We start from the raw sequence: 12,812 nt of genomic DNA, 5'->3' as shown, positions 1-12,812 counted from the left end.
CTCCCCCCCCAAAGAAGAATCAATCCAGAGAGGAGAGAGAAGTGAAGGTAGTTTCATTAAAAAGCCCCACCCCAAGCTGAAAAAGAAAACAATCCTAGAATCCAGCAGGAAAGAATTTTTTAATTTGTAACCCTTAAATAACTGAGTGGCATCTGTTGGTTTAAAAATTTACTAATATATTGAAGTAGATTATCAGTGAAATTAGTGAAGACTAGGTTTATTTAGCTAACTACAGGATATTTGATAGTTTCAGGTTGGGAACAACTTGTTCAGGCTGTAGTACATAAATACGTAATTTTCCACATAGGAAAATGCGTGTAGTTATGTGTATTTGATAATCTGTCTCCCACTTAAAATTTACAGCTTTCCCAAGGTTTTGCTCATAATTTCTTGTCTGACATTGTTCACGGAAGTGTCTCAGTAACGCTGTACCATGCATATCAGGTAGAGCTGACAGTAGTGGTTTCCTTCTGCTGATGTTTTTTGACCATCTGGACTCATAGAAGTTTTGTGTCCAGTGAGAGCTACTGGAAATATTTTTTTTCCAGCTGGCAGACCCGTGAGCCATATGAAACAGTGGAAATGTGATATGAACAGAGGGCTTGCTTGCTTTCTGCAGTTGACATGTTAATAAAAATAGCCTCTTGTGGTTTGGAACATCATACACCTACCAGTGAAGTTTTAACTTCATGTGACTTCCATGTTAGTATATCTACTTAATGTGTAGTAGTCCATTTGCTTTCTTTGCACACAGGGTAGATGGTTTGGGAGAAATGGGTTGATGCTCAGGTTGGGCTACGGGCCAGGTCCTTGTGCTGTCTTCACTGGACTAGAGTATGTCATTCTGTCCAGATAAATACCCTGACAAACCCGTTTTTCCTAAAGCCACTCCAGATGAACAGCTTTGAAGAGTGATGTATTGTGTAGAGGTCAGGAAAACAGAGTGTAAACACCCTCTTCTTGTTTAGAGAAAAATTCAAAGCCTGCATTTAGGCAGGCTTACAAAGAGTTTGTATCAAAACTGAAAATATTATAAGACAGTCGGTATAGTTCTCAGGCACAGCTTCTGTTGGGCTTTAAAGCAGACCCTTCAGGTTGTGTGTGTTCATCCCAAAGATATTCTTCATGGTACTGCTGTTCTTCGGTTAGTTTTCCTTGCCAGGTCAGTACCTTCCTATATTGTAAACAGTGTGTGCATGCACGCACACATCCTGTATTTCCACTGTGCTGCTGTAAAGAGTGTCTGCCTGCATTTGTTAAATTGCATATCTAACAAATTTGCTGGCGGAAGAAATAGTAGTTAATGATGCAAGCAAAAATACTGAGTGATAATGCAAAAATGTAAAATGTGTTTAAACTAAACATGAAAAATGTTTTCTTTCTAATGAACTGAAGGTTTTCAGCAGATACATATTTGTGTTGTATGACATTTAGATTAACCGTATGCTAAGAAGCATCAAAAATGTGGCTCTTGTGATTTCCTGACAATATATCTAAATCATAATTTACAAAGACAACACATAAGAGTGAAAACAAAATTAAAAAATTGTGCTATTCTAGCCTGTATTTTTGAGTCTGCCATAAAAAAGGGGGTGAGGCTTTATTAGGAAATACTCTGACCTGGCCTACTAGGTGGGACTGTTGGCTGTCAGAGATGCTAATTCAAAGTTACTAATGTGGTTAGATTTGAAGGGTCAAAGGAGCCCTATATTATTCAAATCCCTTTGTTCCATCCATCGAAAATGAGCCTTATGGATAGTTCCACTTTGTTCTTCATTCACATTGGCACTGGTGCTTAGCTTGCTGTGTGTCTGGGAAATTTTTAGAATTTGAACAGTCCACTGTACATTTAGGTGAATGTAGTGTGCTTTTACATGGCTGAATAGCCATGACTAGCTAACTCTGAATATTTGGTTTCTGGTTTTATTAACTTAAAAAGGAAATTGCTTTTCTGCAGAGCTTAAGGAAGCCCAGAAGAGAAAGAAACAACTGGAAGAACGCTGTAAACTGGAAGACAGCATCGGCAATGCTGTTTTAACTTGGAACAATGAAATCTTGCCCAACTGGGAAACTATGTAAGACAGTATGTTATACTGAGTTTTAATTAAAATTGCTGAGTCTGTATTCTGAAAATAAATTACAAAGTTAGCAAGTATAATTTTAAATGGTCTTGGAAGCTTTTGTTTGAAAGTCACTTTTGGACAGCTACGAAGAAAATAAGCAACATACATTTCATTATTTCTACAGGGTGGCTGGAAGTGATGCAGTTCTAATTCTTAATATTTGTCTTCAACGGAGGTTCAGGATAGTCAGAAACTGTGAAACACTGAGAACTGGTCTGTGGTAGAGAATGTAAAAGCAGAAAGCATAATGCTTGACCACCATGCATTTATCAGAAATGAGCTTTCCTTGGCTACTTGAGCTGTTGATGTTATAATATCAGATGTAGATTGAAGTACGTGTATGGTATTATGAAAACTCTTTAATTACAGAGTGGCATACCTGCTGGGATAATCAAGTGATGGAAAAGAGAAGTAGGGAAAAAGTTATTTAAAAAAAAAAAATTAAGTGCTAAAAGATTTCCTACAAAGACACAGCACAGGCAATTGGTAAGCTACCTTCGCTGTCAGGTTTTTCATGGACTTTGCTAGTCAACTTAAAAAAAACAACACACACACCCCCGACCCACGAATATAGCACAACAACAACATAAACCACCCTCCACAGCACTCACAATTGCAATTTGCTTAATCATGGAACTCAGTTGTCCTGAGAATATATGTTAAAAACATGGACAGAATTTGTTGGAAAATGCATTTCTGGAGAACTGAAGTAATAAGTATAAGCAAATTGTAGATTTATATGTCTGTCTTTAGTATTTGAAGATGCATCTGTTATGGCTGCTGTAAAAATGACACCTTCTCCTGTACTGGTTTATAAATCCAGAAGTTCCCCAATGTATTCGCTATTTTACATTTAAGTTCAGAATCTGCTTTTAGATAAATGGATTGTTGCGGGTTTTGTCACCACCACAAACTTTCATTGGTGCTTAGGTGCTATCCTGTTCCTCCTTCTGGGCTCTCAGATTGATGAACATTAGCTCCAGCCATTTCAAAGCCTGTGTTCTGTTAAAATGTCTTTCATGCTCCCACCTAAAAGTTATTACTTGTTACATCTTCATGCATTTTCTGGATGGTTAAAGCTGCAAAGCTGGGTGGGAAACTGCATGTCTCATTTGCACAGCAGGATGATGACAGAGGGGAGAGGGTAGACTTCCATGACTTGTTTCTGTGTATCTTACATGGAGATATCCAGCCTTTAGCATAGGCAGTGGCATAGATAGGGATTTCCTTTCCGTTTGTTTATTTCGGTCTCCTACGAATCTTGCTGGTCAACTGTGGTTGCAGATTACAGATATTGTGATTGCAGTGCTTCTGTCAAAATAAGCCATTAACTTGGAAGGAAGTAAGCTTTCCTTTACAGTTCAAAGCAAAATAGTACTAAAGAATGGGCATGTGCAAACCGTGTTTGACTTTCTAGCCTGTTCGTGTTCATTTTGGTTTGGATCCCTTTAGCAGTGGTAGGAGGACACATTTGCAATTCAGCTGGCAATGAAATATTTCTTAGAATAATCTGTTTTACTTTAAACAGGTGTTGTTCCCGTAAAGTTCGAGAGCTATGGTGGCAGGGCATTCCACCAAGTGTGAGAGGCAAAGTCTGGAGCTTGGCAATTGGCAACGAGTTAAACATCACCCATGGTGAGACTGTTGTTTTGTCTACATTGTCTTACAAAGAGAAATAGTAAGGGGATAGCCTTGTATTTATTAGGGTGTATCAGAACCTGATGTGTGGGTGTGAGGAGATGTTATCTAGTTACACTCTTTTTTGTGGTGCTTTGACGTGTTTTGTTCAAAAATAGAGTCTCTTTTAATCTTGTAGCTGCTCTGGGATTGCTGCTGTGAGTTGTTTCTGATTATTGCTGTCGCTGTGTCTTGCTTTGATGTTAGATGGAAATGGTTAGAGTTAATGACTCAAGATTTTTTTTTTCTTTTTTAAACTTAGGATTGTTGTTAATTTCGTAATGCCTATGAGTACGCATGTAGTGTGCTTCCTTTGATTTAGAGAAAGATGTTAGGTTTGTGAGAGACTAAAAGACCCTTGGGAAAATTTGTACTTTTGTTTATATGTGTGTGTGAAAATAGAAATAATGTGCTACTTCGGAGTACAGAAAAACACAGCTCTGAAAGACTAACATATGTAATTAATTCCAACATGGAAATGTGGTAGGCTGCCTGTACTCCTGCTGTATTGTGCTGCTTTTCTGTGCTTGGCTTAGTTACCTTGGGTGTACTTCTTACATGAAATTTTCTAGACTTATCCCAATTATCTAATCAGACTATAATTTTGAACATCAGTGGTCTGTAAGAAAAGTAAATGGTTGAACATAAAATGCAACTTGTGCCTAGATTGCCTTTCCTTTTCACTTAATCTCAAGTTACAGGTCAGTGGAACAAGTCTTTCAGAACCATAACCTACTTAGAAGTTCAACTACTATGTTAGAGATACTGTTACTTGTAATGACTGGGGCAGCATTGCTCGTATGGTGGGTATTTAGTACCTTACAGTGGACATGAGCATATACAAATAGTGGACTTTGTTTCCCCGTTTTTCATTTTCCAGAACTGTATGATATTTGCTTGGCTCGTGCCAAAGAGAAATGGCGATCACTTAGCACGGGAGGGGCTGAAGTAGAGTGTGAAGGTATGCTTTTCATGAATGATTTGTGCTGTATTATAGAATAAGAGATTTTGTAAAATTGTTCCTTAAAATGAAATCACAAACTTTAAACAAAAAATTCATCTATAAAGATGTGTCTGGTGAAAAGAAAACTTTTTGTGGAAGCAAGAAATAGCTGTATTCTTTCTTCTCAATGAATCTCTGTTCTCTTATAAAACACATTTGTTCATTTTTCTTTATAAACTATCTCTAGGTACAGTTCTTATTTGATGCCAATTTGTATGAAAACTAGGAAAGTTTGGGGATTATAATTTGAATTGCAACACTAAAATACTTTGCTGCATCTGTAGTTTTGGAATTGAAACTCAAATTACAGCAGAAGACTGCATTTTAGTACCTTATTGCAGCTTTGAGCCCATCTCTTGGGTATGTTTCAGAGAGCAGCAATTTATTTTTGCAGACAAAGTGGTTAGAGATTTACTAATTGATTGGAGGAGTTGTCTGTTTTTGAGAGAGTATAAAACTACGTGCAGATGCTTGAAATTGCCTTTGGTAAATAACTGTGCTGACCAGAAAAAGGAGAACGAACATACTGGCATTTATCAACAGAAAAATATTTTTGATTGGAAATCCCCTACTTTGTTCTCTTAAGCTTGGCTGCATCTTAAATAAGATGACATCTAGTATGTTTCCAGCTTCCTCTTGCACTTTGTTTTCTGGAGCATAGATGCTCATGTGACTGGTGTAAGCAGTGGCTAGTGACAACTCTTGTTTCTTGATTGTTCAATAAGTAGCCATAGGTAATTCTCAACTGTACTTACCAGAACAGACAAAATAAAAATAAAACTTTTTGATATCAGAAAGAAAACTATTACTTTAGAAATTTACTTTGTGTGAGATCTGTTTCAGCTATGGAGAATGTATTGCAGCATCCGTGATCTTTAACAACACATACAAAGAGTAAATAAACATGATTCTGGAAGGAGGCCTGACAGTAGTAGAGATAGGTGGCATCCATCAAATGCTGCTGCTTTAGGACTTCTCTCTCCCACCACAACCTTTCCACAGAGGCAGCTGCTTCAGGAGCCACTGGGAAGCCTTGTTGAGGCCGAGGGGTCACAGGTTAACAGGCTTGTGTCTGTCTAATGATTTGTCAGCAGATACCAGTGAAGTGCCTGGCCTGCCTTGCCTTGCGTCTTTCCCCCCATCACTTCAAAACATATTGAGGGTCAGTGTGCACTGTAGGGTTGCTTTGAGTCATGACATACTTGCTTCTTAGCCTGTGTGCTGAATTCAGGGAATTGTCCTGTCTATGCCCTTATTCCCTAGTGTTTGCGTCGAAATAAATGAACTGTGCAAAAGTAACTGGGGGGGGGGAGGGAAGTGTACACTGATCCATGTAATAAAAGCAGTAACTCTGGCCTTTGTAGATGCTGGATTTTCTGCAGCTGACAGAGAAGCAAGCTTGGAGTTAATAAAACTGGATATCTCAAGAACATTTCCTAATCTCTGTATATTCCAGCAAGTAAGCAATGTTAACTTTTGTCTTGACTTCTCAGAGAAATTAAGTTTACATAATCTTGCCTGTTCCTTGTTTGAAACAGCCCATTGAGTTCAAGTCTGAAGGAGTAGGCATCTTGAGAGGAAAAAGTTCCTAAAGATTTTGGAAAACTAGAAATAATCTAGAAAAGAGTAACCTCAAGGTAATACACATTTGGAAGAGGCAAAAACCAATCTGTTGGCTAATAATCATTATTCATCTAGCCTAGTTCATGCTGGTTTCTGTCTGATGAAGTGATGCAGGTGAGTGTTTCCAAGTCAGTGAATCAACACTGCTGGGTTGCAAATACACAGTAAGTGAGAGAGAGCACAACTCAAGCAAGCAAGCAAGATTTGGTGGCCTTTTTTGGGTTCCATGCACAACCAATTTAACTTGTATGTTTTTGGTGTGCTTTAACAACTCATTTTAACTGGTTATTTTGTCCTTCTATACACAAATTGCAGCAACCCTGTAAAAAATTTAGATTGTGATAAATCAACATTTTTGGGTGAAAAACTTTTCCCTTTGGAACTTGTCAGCCAATTACAGTACTTTGTGTAAGATATGGCAGCTGTTAATAGCCAACAGTGTGAAATTCTTTTTAGCTATATGTGTCATTCTTGATATTCTCTGTGTGTTATGGCATATTGTTGTTTTAACTATTTCCTGCTTTCTTGGCACTACTGTCAAAGTGCTGCTAAGCTATAAGGAATGTCTTAGGCTTACATTCCTCTTGTATGAGGATTTAATTTGTAATTGGTGTATTGGATGAACTGTATGCGTTTGTAATAAATAGGGTATGGAAGGCTGTTTCATGCTTTTAAAGGCAAAATTACATTGAAAGTCTCGAGGCTGTTCAAAGCTGCATAGGGAAATAATGTGTCCTTCATCAGAAGTAATAGATACTGTCTGTAGTACTGAAGGATTTTTAACGTTTGTTATATACTCAGATGTATTGTCTTGTTTTTGTTTAATTATAGGGTGGTCCTTACCATGACACATTGCACAGTATTTTAGGAGCCTATACTTGTTACAGACCTGATGTGGGCTATGTAAGTGAAGAAATTTTTTTTCAGGGGTGGTGAGGGAGAAGTAGAGGGAGGGAGGATTGTGTTAATCAGTCCTTTGTAGACCAGTATTAAATGATTTTGCGGATACTTGTGGGGTTTCTGTGTGCTTTCGTCTATTCCAGTACATGCTTGAGAAGTGTATATAATGGTTCTGTTGCTACATTTAAGCTTTTTAACAGGTTAAGTAATTGGAATACTCAAAAGTACATATTTGTGGTGCTTGAAAATGGGAGTCAAAATAGAAGATGCGGTTAAATTGGTCCTTTGAAGTACATACTGTTCTTAACGGCAGTCTTACCGAGACTCTCCTGTTGAGTCTCTTACTCCTCTTGATAGGCATTTCTGTGCCTTAGCACTGTGAGCTTCTGGAACAGTTTTTAAAGCAATGCCCATCGAGGCTACATGAGCTCTCTTGAAGTATTTGAAGTAGTGATTATGAGAGGACTGACTGGATTTCAGATACTTAATTTAGTCTTTTTTCCCAGAGCAGGGATATATATAGGAGCTTATTCTTTATTTGGGAGCAGTTGTTTTAGAGAAGGCAAATGTAGAAAGATAATGTTCCTATTCTCTGAGTAGTATGCGATGCTTGGCAAAAACTGCTGAGTGTGACTGCTGGGAAACTAGAAGAAGGGCAGATCAGGTGGTGTGCTTTATTTGGCATGGAACCTGTTGTTGTGTTGGGAAGGAGCTTGTTCCTCAGGTTTGCAGGAAGGACTGTCACACCTTGGTCCGTGTGACTCTGCAATGGCAGTGCTACACCCTCTGAGTGAGCGAGCTTTGCCTAGATTCAGCATTGATTCTATAGCATACTCTGTAGAAAAATGCAACATCATCATGAGCTTATGGTAAATGAAATGAGTTTAGGCTTAAAATGCTACTGCTTGTCAAACGAGTCATTGCAGTTTGCAGTTGTCTGTAGCTGCCGGTAATTGACTGAAAAAGGAAAGAGCAGGCTTTGTCTCTAGGGTTGTAGTTCAGCTTTCCACAAATAAGGGTATCTGTGACCCATCCCTAGGAGAAGAGGAATTACTTACAAATAGCTTATTCTTCAAAAAAATCTTCTGCATATTTGAAAGTGCTGTCATCCTAGCCTGTCTTAGGAGTTTTACTTCGAGTTTTTGAAAGGAGGCAACATGGGGATTATTAGCTTCTGTGCTCTGAACATTCAATACCAAAGGGTCACGTGGGTTAAAAAATCCTGCCTTTCTGAACGTTTCACAAAATTCAGCAGCTCAGCAAGTGCATTAAACACTAGTGATTACGAAGACAAAATGAGGCAGTATTCTTGGAAGAATACAGTTATTGCTGAATGGTAACATTTCTTCTTTCTTTAGGTACAGGGCATGTCATTCATAGCAGCAGTATTGATCTTGAACTTGGATACTGCAGATGCCTTCATTGCTTTTTCTAACCTTTTAAATAAACCCTGTCAGATGGCATTTTTCCGTGTGGACCATGGCCTTGTAAGTATGCAAGAAAACTGTAATCTATGTGTTGTAGATATGTGTGGAGAAAGTTTAAAAAAAAATATTGACAGGCTCAGTAGCTTGGAAAGTCAGTCAGAATTTATTTTAAAGCAGCATGCTTGATAAACAAGAAAACCCCAACACACACATATGCGCATGCGCACACCCCCTCAAAAAAACCAAACCAAGCCAAAACCCACCCCACTAACCTTTTTGAACCGGCAGGTTGAATGAAATTGTTCAGCTGCTGTTTTATAATGCTCAGAGAATAGTTAAGAGAATGTTATCGTAGGTGTTTTTCAAATTGAGTGCTCCACTTGAAAGCTGAAAACACCTTAATGTTGGAAGAAGTGTCTTGAAGGTGCTTTTTATCCGAGACTGATACGTTGCTAAAAATAGACTGTTACAGGGAGAACCAGTTTTCCCATCTCTTACTGTAGCAGCTGGGTTTGAAAAGGAGCCTGGGGGAATCACATGAGCAGACCCCTCCAATTTTCAGTGGGAGCTGGTTGCCCAATTCTCTCTAGAGTCTCTAAAATTCCATGTTAGCATGTACACTGGACTACTTTTGTACCATAGTAAAATAAGACACATCTCCTGAAATGTGTTTTTGATTTACTTTAAAAGTTTTTTTTTCTTTTTTGTAAAATAGATGGCATTCTGTATTTCCCTCTCACTTACCTTCTCACACTATGAAAGTAGAATCTGCTTCTCAAGAGTTCAAATGGGAGAAATAAAGAAAGGGAATGGATGACATCAACAACAATCACTTTTGTTGCTTAAACAGTAGGACACTAGGGATCCTATCAGTATTTCCTGCTAGAAAAGCAGTATGTAATTTCCTGTTGCAGTCCCTGAATCTCATCAGTTGTAAATGCCCATAGAGAGGTGTACCACAGCGCAGACAGCATTGCTAGAAGCAGTATCAGTCATCTCTATTACTGTACTTCAAAAAAGAGGACATGCTCATGCATTCAGTGTGTAAATATGGTTCTTGTGAAGATGATTTTGGAATTAAATTTGCTATAATAAGATTTTTTTTTTTACCTGAAATAGTGGTGTTTGGTATGCTCTTGAATAGTGCCATTTAGTTCTGTTAGCCCTGCTAAATGGATGCCAGATGATAAAGGAATGCTTGCAGAAGAGTAGAGATGGTGATACATGAAAGGATATTAACTTATTGTGAAATTACAAAGCCATGATTCACAGCACAAGGAAAACTTTGTACCTAATATTTCAAACAAAGTAGTGAGGCATAAAGTGAGAGTTTAGGCTTCCTGTGGTTAATACACTGATCTGCAGTCTACTGTCATCCTTTTGTGTCAGTAATAGCCAATATTAATAACCAAATGCTGATTTGTCTTAACGTATAATAAATTTTAAAAAAATGGCATAAATTAGTTGTGGAAGTGATAGTAATTTAATCTTGATTTTTTTTTTGTTGGTTACAGTTTCATTAAACTAGATTATTTTTTTAATTACTACAAAGTAAATGTCTTGTTGAATGTTGATTTGATCAAGATAAATACCTGAACTGCTATTGCATTTCTAATAGAGCTGCCTGCATTACTATCAGTAGATGTGATTGTAGCAGTTATTTGTAAGATCCCTTCTCTAATGTACTTTTGAAACACTTTAGTAGAACTCTTACTGTGGTGCTAGCATGTAAACAAATCATTGTGGAAGCAGGACTGTCTGTTGCATTACCTGCTTCATTCTTTATACTCACAGATCTCATGTGTTGCTTGGATTTCATGCATTTAAAAAACTGTGTTGGGAAGCTGTTTCAGTTGTACAGTTCTCTAAAGTGGCTTTCTAGATTTCTGATGTCATGTTTGCCACGAAGCTTTTTCTCAGTAACTGATAGTTCAGAGATTTTACATAACTTTGTATGGCTATTTCTGTAGCATATAACCATCTCTGATTGGCTTTTAAGCCTTATACTCTTACTGACTACCGGGGTCAATTTTTTATTTGCTGCTGCTAATGAAGGTGGTCCACCATCTTGTCACTTTATTCAGATGAAATGGGAAAAATTTCTGTAAGGACATTAAAAAACCTGGGAAACAAATCTGTCATCCTTTAAAAGGATTTCATACAAAAAACTTCTCTTTTCCCTTTACTGTCATGGTGTTTTGGGGCGAAGCATACTGATACAACTCATACTTAGAGGAAATCACAGCCACTCTTTATTGGTTTTATTGGGATATTGTAATTAAAATTACTGAGTCATTCAAGGACTCTGCTTAACTTTTCTCCCTATAATATTAAGAGGACGGGGAGTAAGGGGAGCTAAAAAGCCTTTTGTTTTTAACTCTTACTTGGATTGGAAGATTTTCTGTGCCCCCTGTTATGAAATTTGACCTAAATATTCAAATTTTAAAATAACATGAAAGTCTTTGTGTTAAAAGCAGTACAGTCAAGGGTATCAGGTGGGAGTTACAATTTGTTTCCCTTCCACAGGTGTTTTGTCTTGATCTTTGGCTTTTCTGTGTGAACTTTGTCTCTCCCTCTTTGCAATAGAAGACTATTACCCTATTTTAAAACATATGGTATAAAAGAAGCTTTGATATTAGCATATGATTTATGATTGGAGCCAACTGGATGCTTCACTCTTGCTATGGACTATTAAATTATTTTAGTTTGTTATTTCATTTTATAATCCATTGGGCCTTGGATTTTATTCAGTGTATTATTAAATTACTGCCACAAGCTTAAAGCACCATTCTGTTATCATAATTCTTTTGAGAAATCAGCAAATAACTTATCTCCTGCTGGTATTTTTCTTTCCAAAGGCAGCTGGCCAAGACCCAAACCAATAATTTTATTGTTTAGTATGAGAACAGTATAATAGGGTGGATCTTAAACTCTATGTGCTTGCAGATGCTGTCCTTAGTATAAATGTTTAGCTCTTTATTGTATCATGTAACTTATATGATCCTGTTTTTGAAGAGCATTAATCCAACAACAGATAATACATTTAAACCCATTAATACAGCTAACTGCTTTTTTCTCCCCATTGTATTTTCCCAGATGTTGACTTACTTTGCCGCATTTGAGGTATTCTTTGAAGAGAATCTGCCAAAGCTATTTGCTCACTTCAAAAAAAATAATTTAACTCCAGACATCTATCTTATTGATTGGTAAGGCATTGAAAGTATAATTAATGTGCATACTAGCATACAGCTCCGTGTCAGTATTCATGACAGAAGCTGGAGTGCTCTTACCTAATTTAGTATTCTTTTAAGATAAAGGCTTTCTCTTTTGTTCAGTACTTGATTTTGTCAATCCAAATCTTTCCCACATACTTCCGTGATGTTTAACGTTTGCCTAACCTTTATTATTATACTTCTGTTGAGTTTGAAGCTTATTTTGAAATCCAGCTGTATAGCAGTGTTTATCCATATTTAGTGTGTATTTGGATTGATCTTCTGAGAAAATCTGTTAGTTTTTCTACTTTATGTGCAGGTGTGTACCAGGGGTGTATATCAAGACGGTATTGCTAGTCTTGCATTTGAAAGTTATAGTTTGTCCTCTTGCACAGAACAGGAAAAGAGTAGTTAAAACTGTTTCTGTCCATACAACAAAAACCTAGAAGCTGCAGAAAAGCAAACAGCTAGGCTTTTGGCAGGATGAACTATGGCTCCTGGGCAGTATCTCACTCATATGTTAAGTGGTCCTAGATTCTGTTTAGAGGATTGCTTTTAGTTCTAGTGTAGTTAGAACCTTTTTCCTTAGAGAAGAAAAAAGGCAAAGATCTTACCTGCACTCCTGCCAAATTTCAGTGGGGTATAAGGCACTCCAAATTGAGTATTTGCATTTGTGCCTATCAGACTTTGGTTTGGGGCAGCTAAAATGTCTCTTCTCAGCAAGCAAGAATTTGTTGTCAGTTTGGGGATAATATGAAATCTTTCTTGTGAAAAATTGGTTTGCCCTTAAATTGTTGACAACTTCTCCTGTTCTCAGGTATCTGACTAAATACCTTCAGGAAAAATT

General features: G+C 37.4%; 1 protein-coding gene across 4 annotated transcripts in view; it reads left to right on the top strand.

Moving 5' to 3' along the window:
- TBC1D14 (TBC1 domain family member 14) overlaps positions 1 to 12,812 on the top strand; it is a 75,457-nt gene that overhangs the window by 46,446 nt on the left and 16,199 nt on the right. For 3 of the 4 annotated variants that reach the window (XM_075022647.1, XM_075022639.1, XM_075022650.1), the window contains 7 exons: positions 1,958 to 2,075; positions 3,652 to 3,758; positions 4,681 to 4,761; positions 6,168 to 6,262; positions 7,258 to 7,329; positions 8,685 to 8,813; positions 11,850 to 11,959. In XM_075022647.1, coding sequence (XP_074878748.1) covers positions 1,958 to 2,075; positions 3,652 to 3,758; positions 4,681 to 4,761; positions 6,168 to 6,262; positions 7,258 to 7,329; positions 8,685 to 8,813; positions 11,850 to 11,959 — 712 coding nt within the window. The remainder of the gene's footprint in view (positions 1 to 1,957; positions 2,076 to 3,651; positions 3,759 to 4,680; positions 4,762 to 6,167; positions 6,263 to 7,257; positions 7,330 to 8,684; positions 8,814 to 11,849; positions 11,960 to 12,812) is intronic. The other variant, XR_012649701.1, reaches the window with a different exon arrangement.

This window comes from Buteo buteo, chromosome 1 (assembly GCF_964188355.1).
Source record: "Buteo buteo chromosome 1, bButBut1.hap1.1, whole genome shotgun sequence".
Taxonomy (NCBI): Eukaryota; Metazoa; Chordata; class Aves; order Accipitriformes; family Accipitridae; genus Buteo; species Buteo buteo.
The sequence above is the reverse complement of the archived record's forward strand: the minus strand, read 5'-3'. Positions and strand labels throughout refer to the sequence as shown.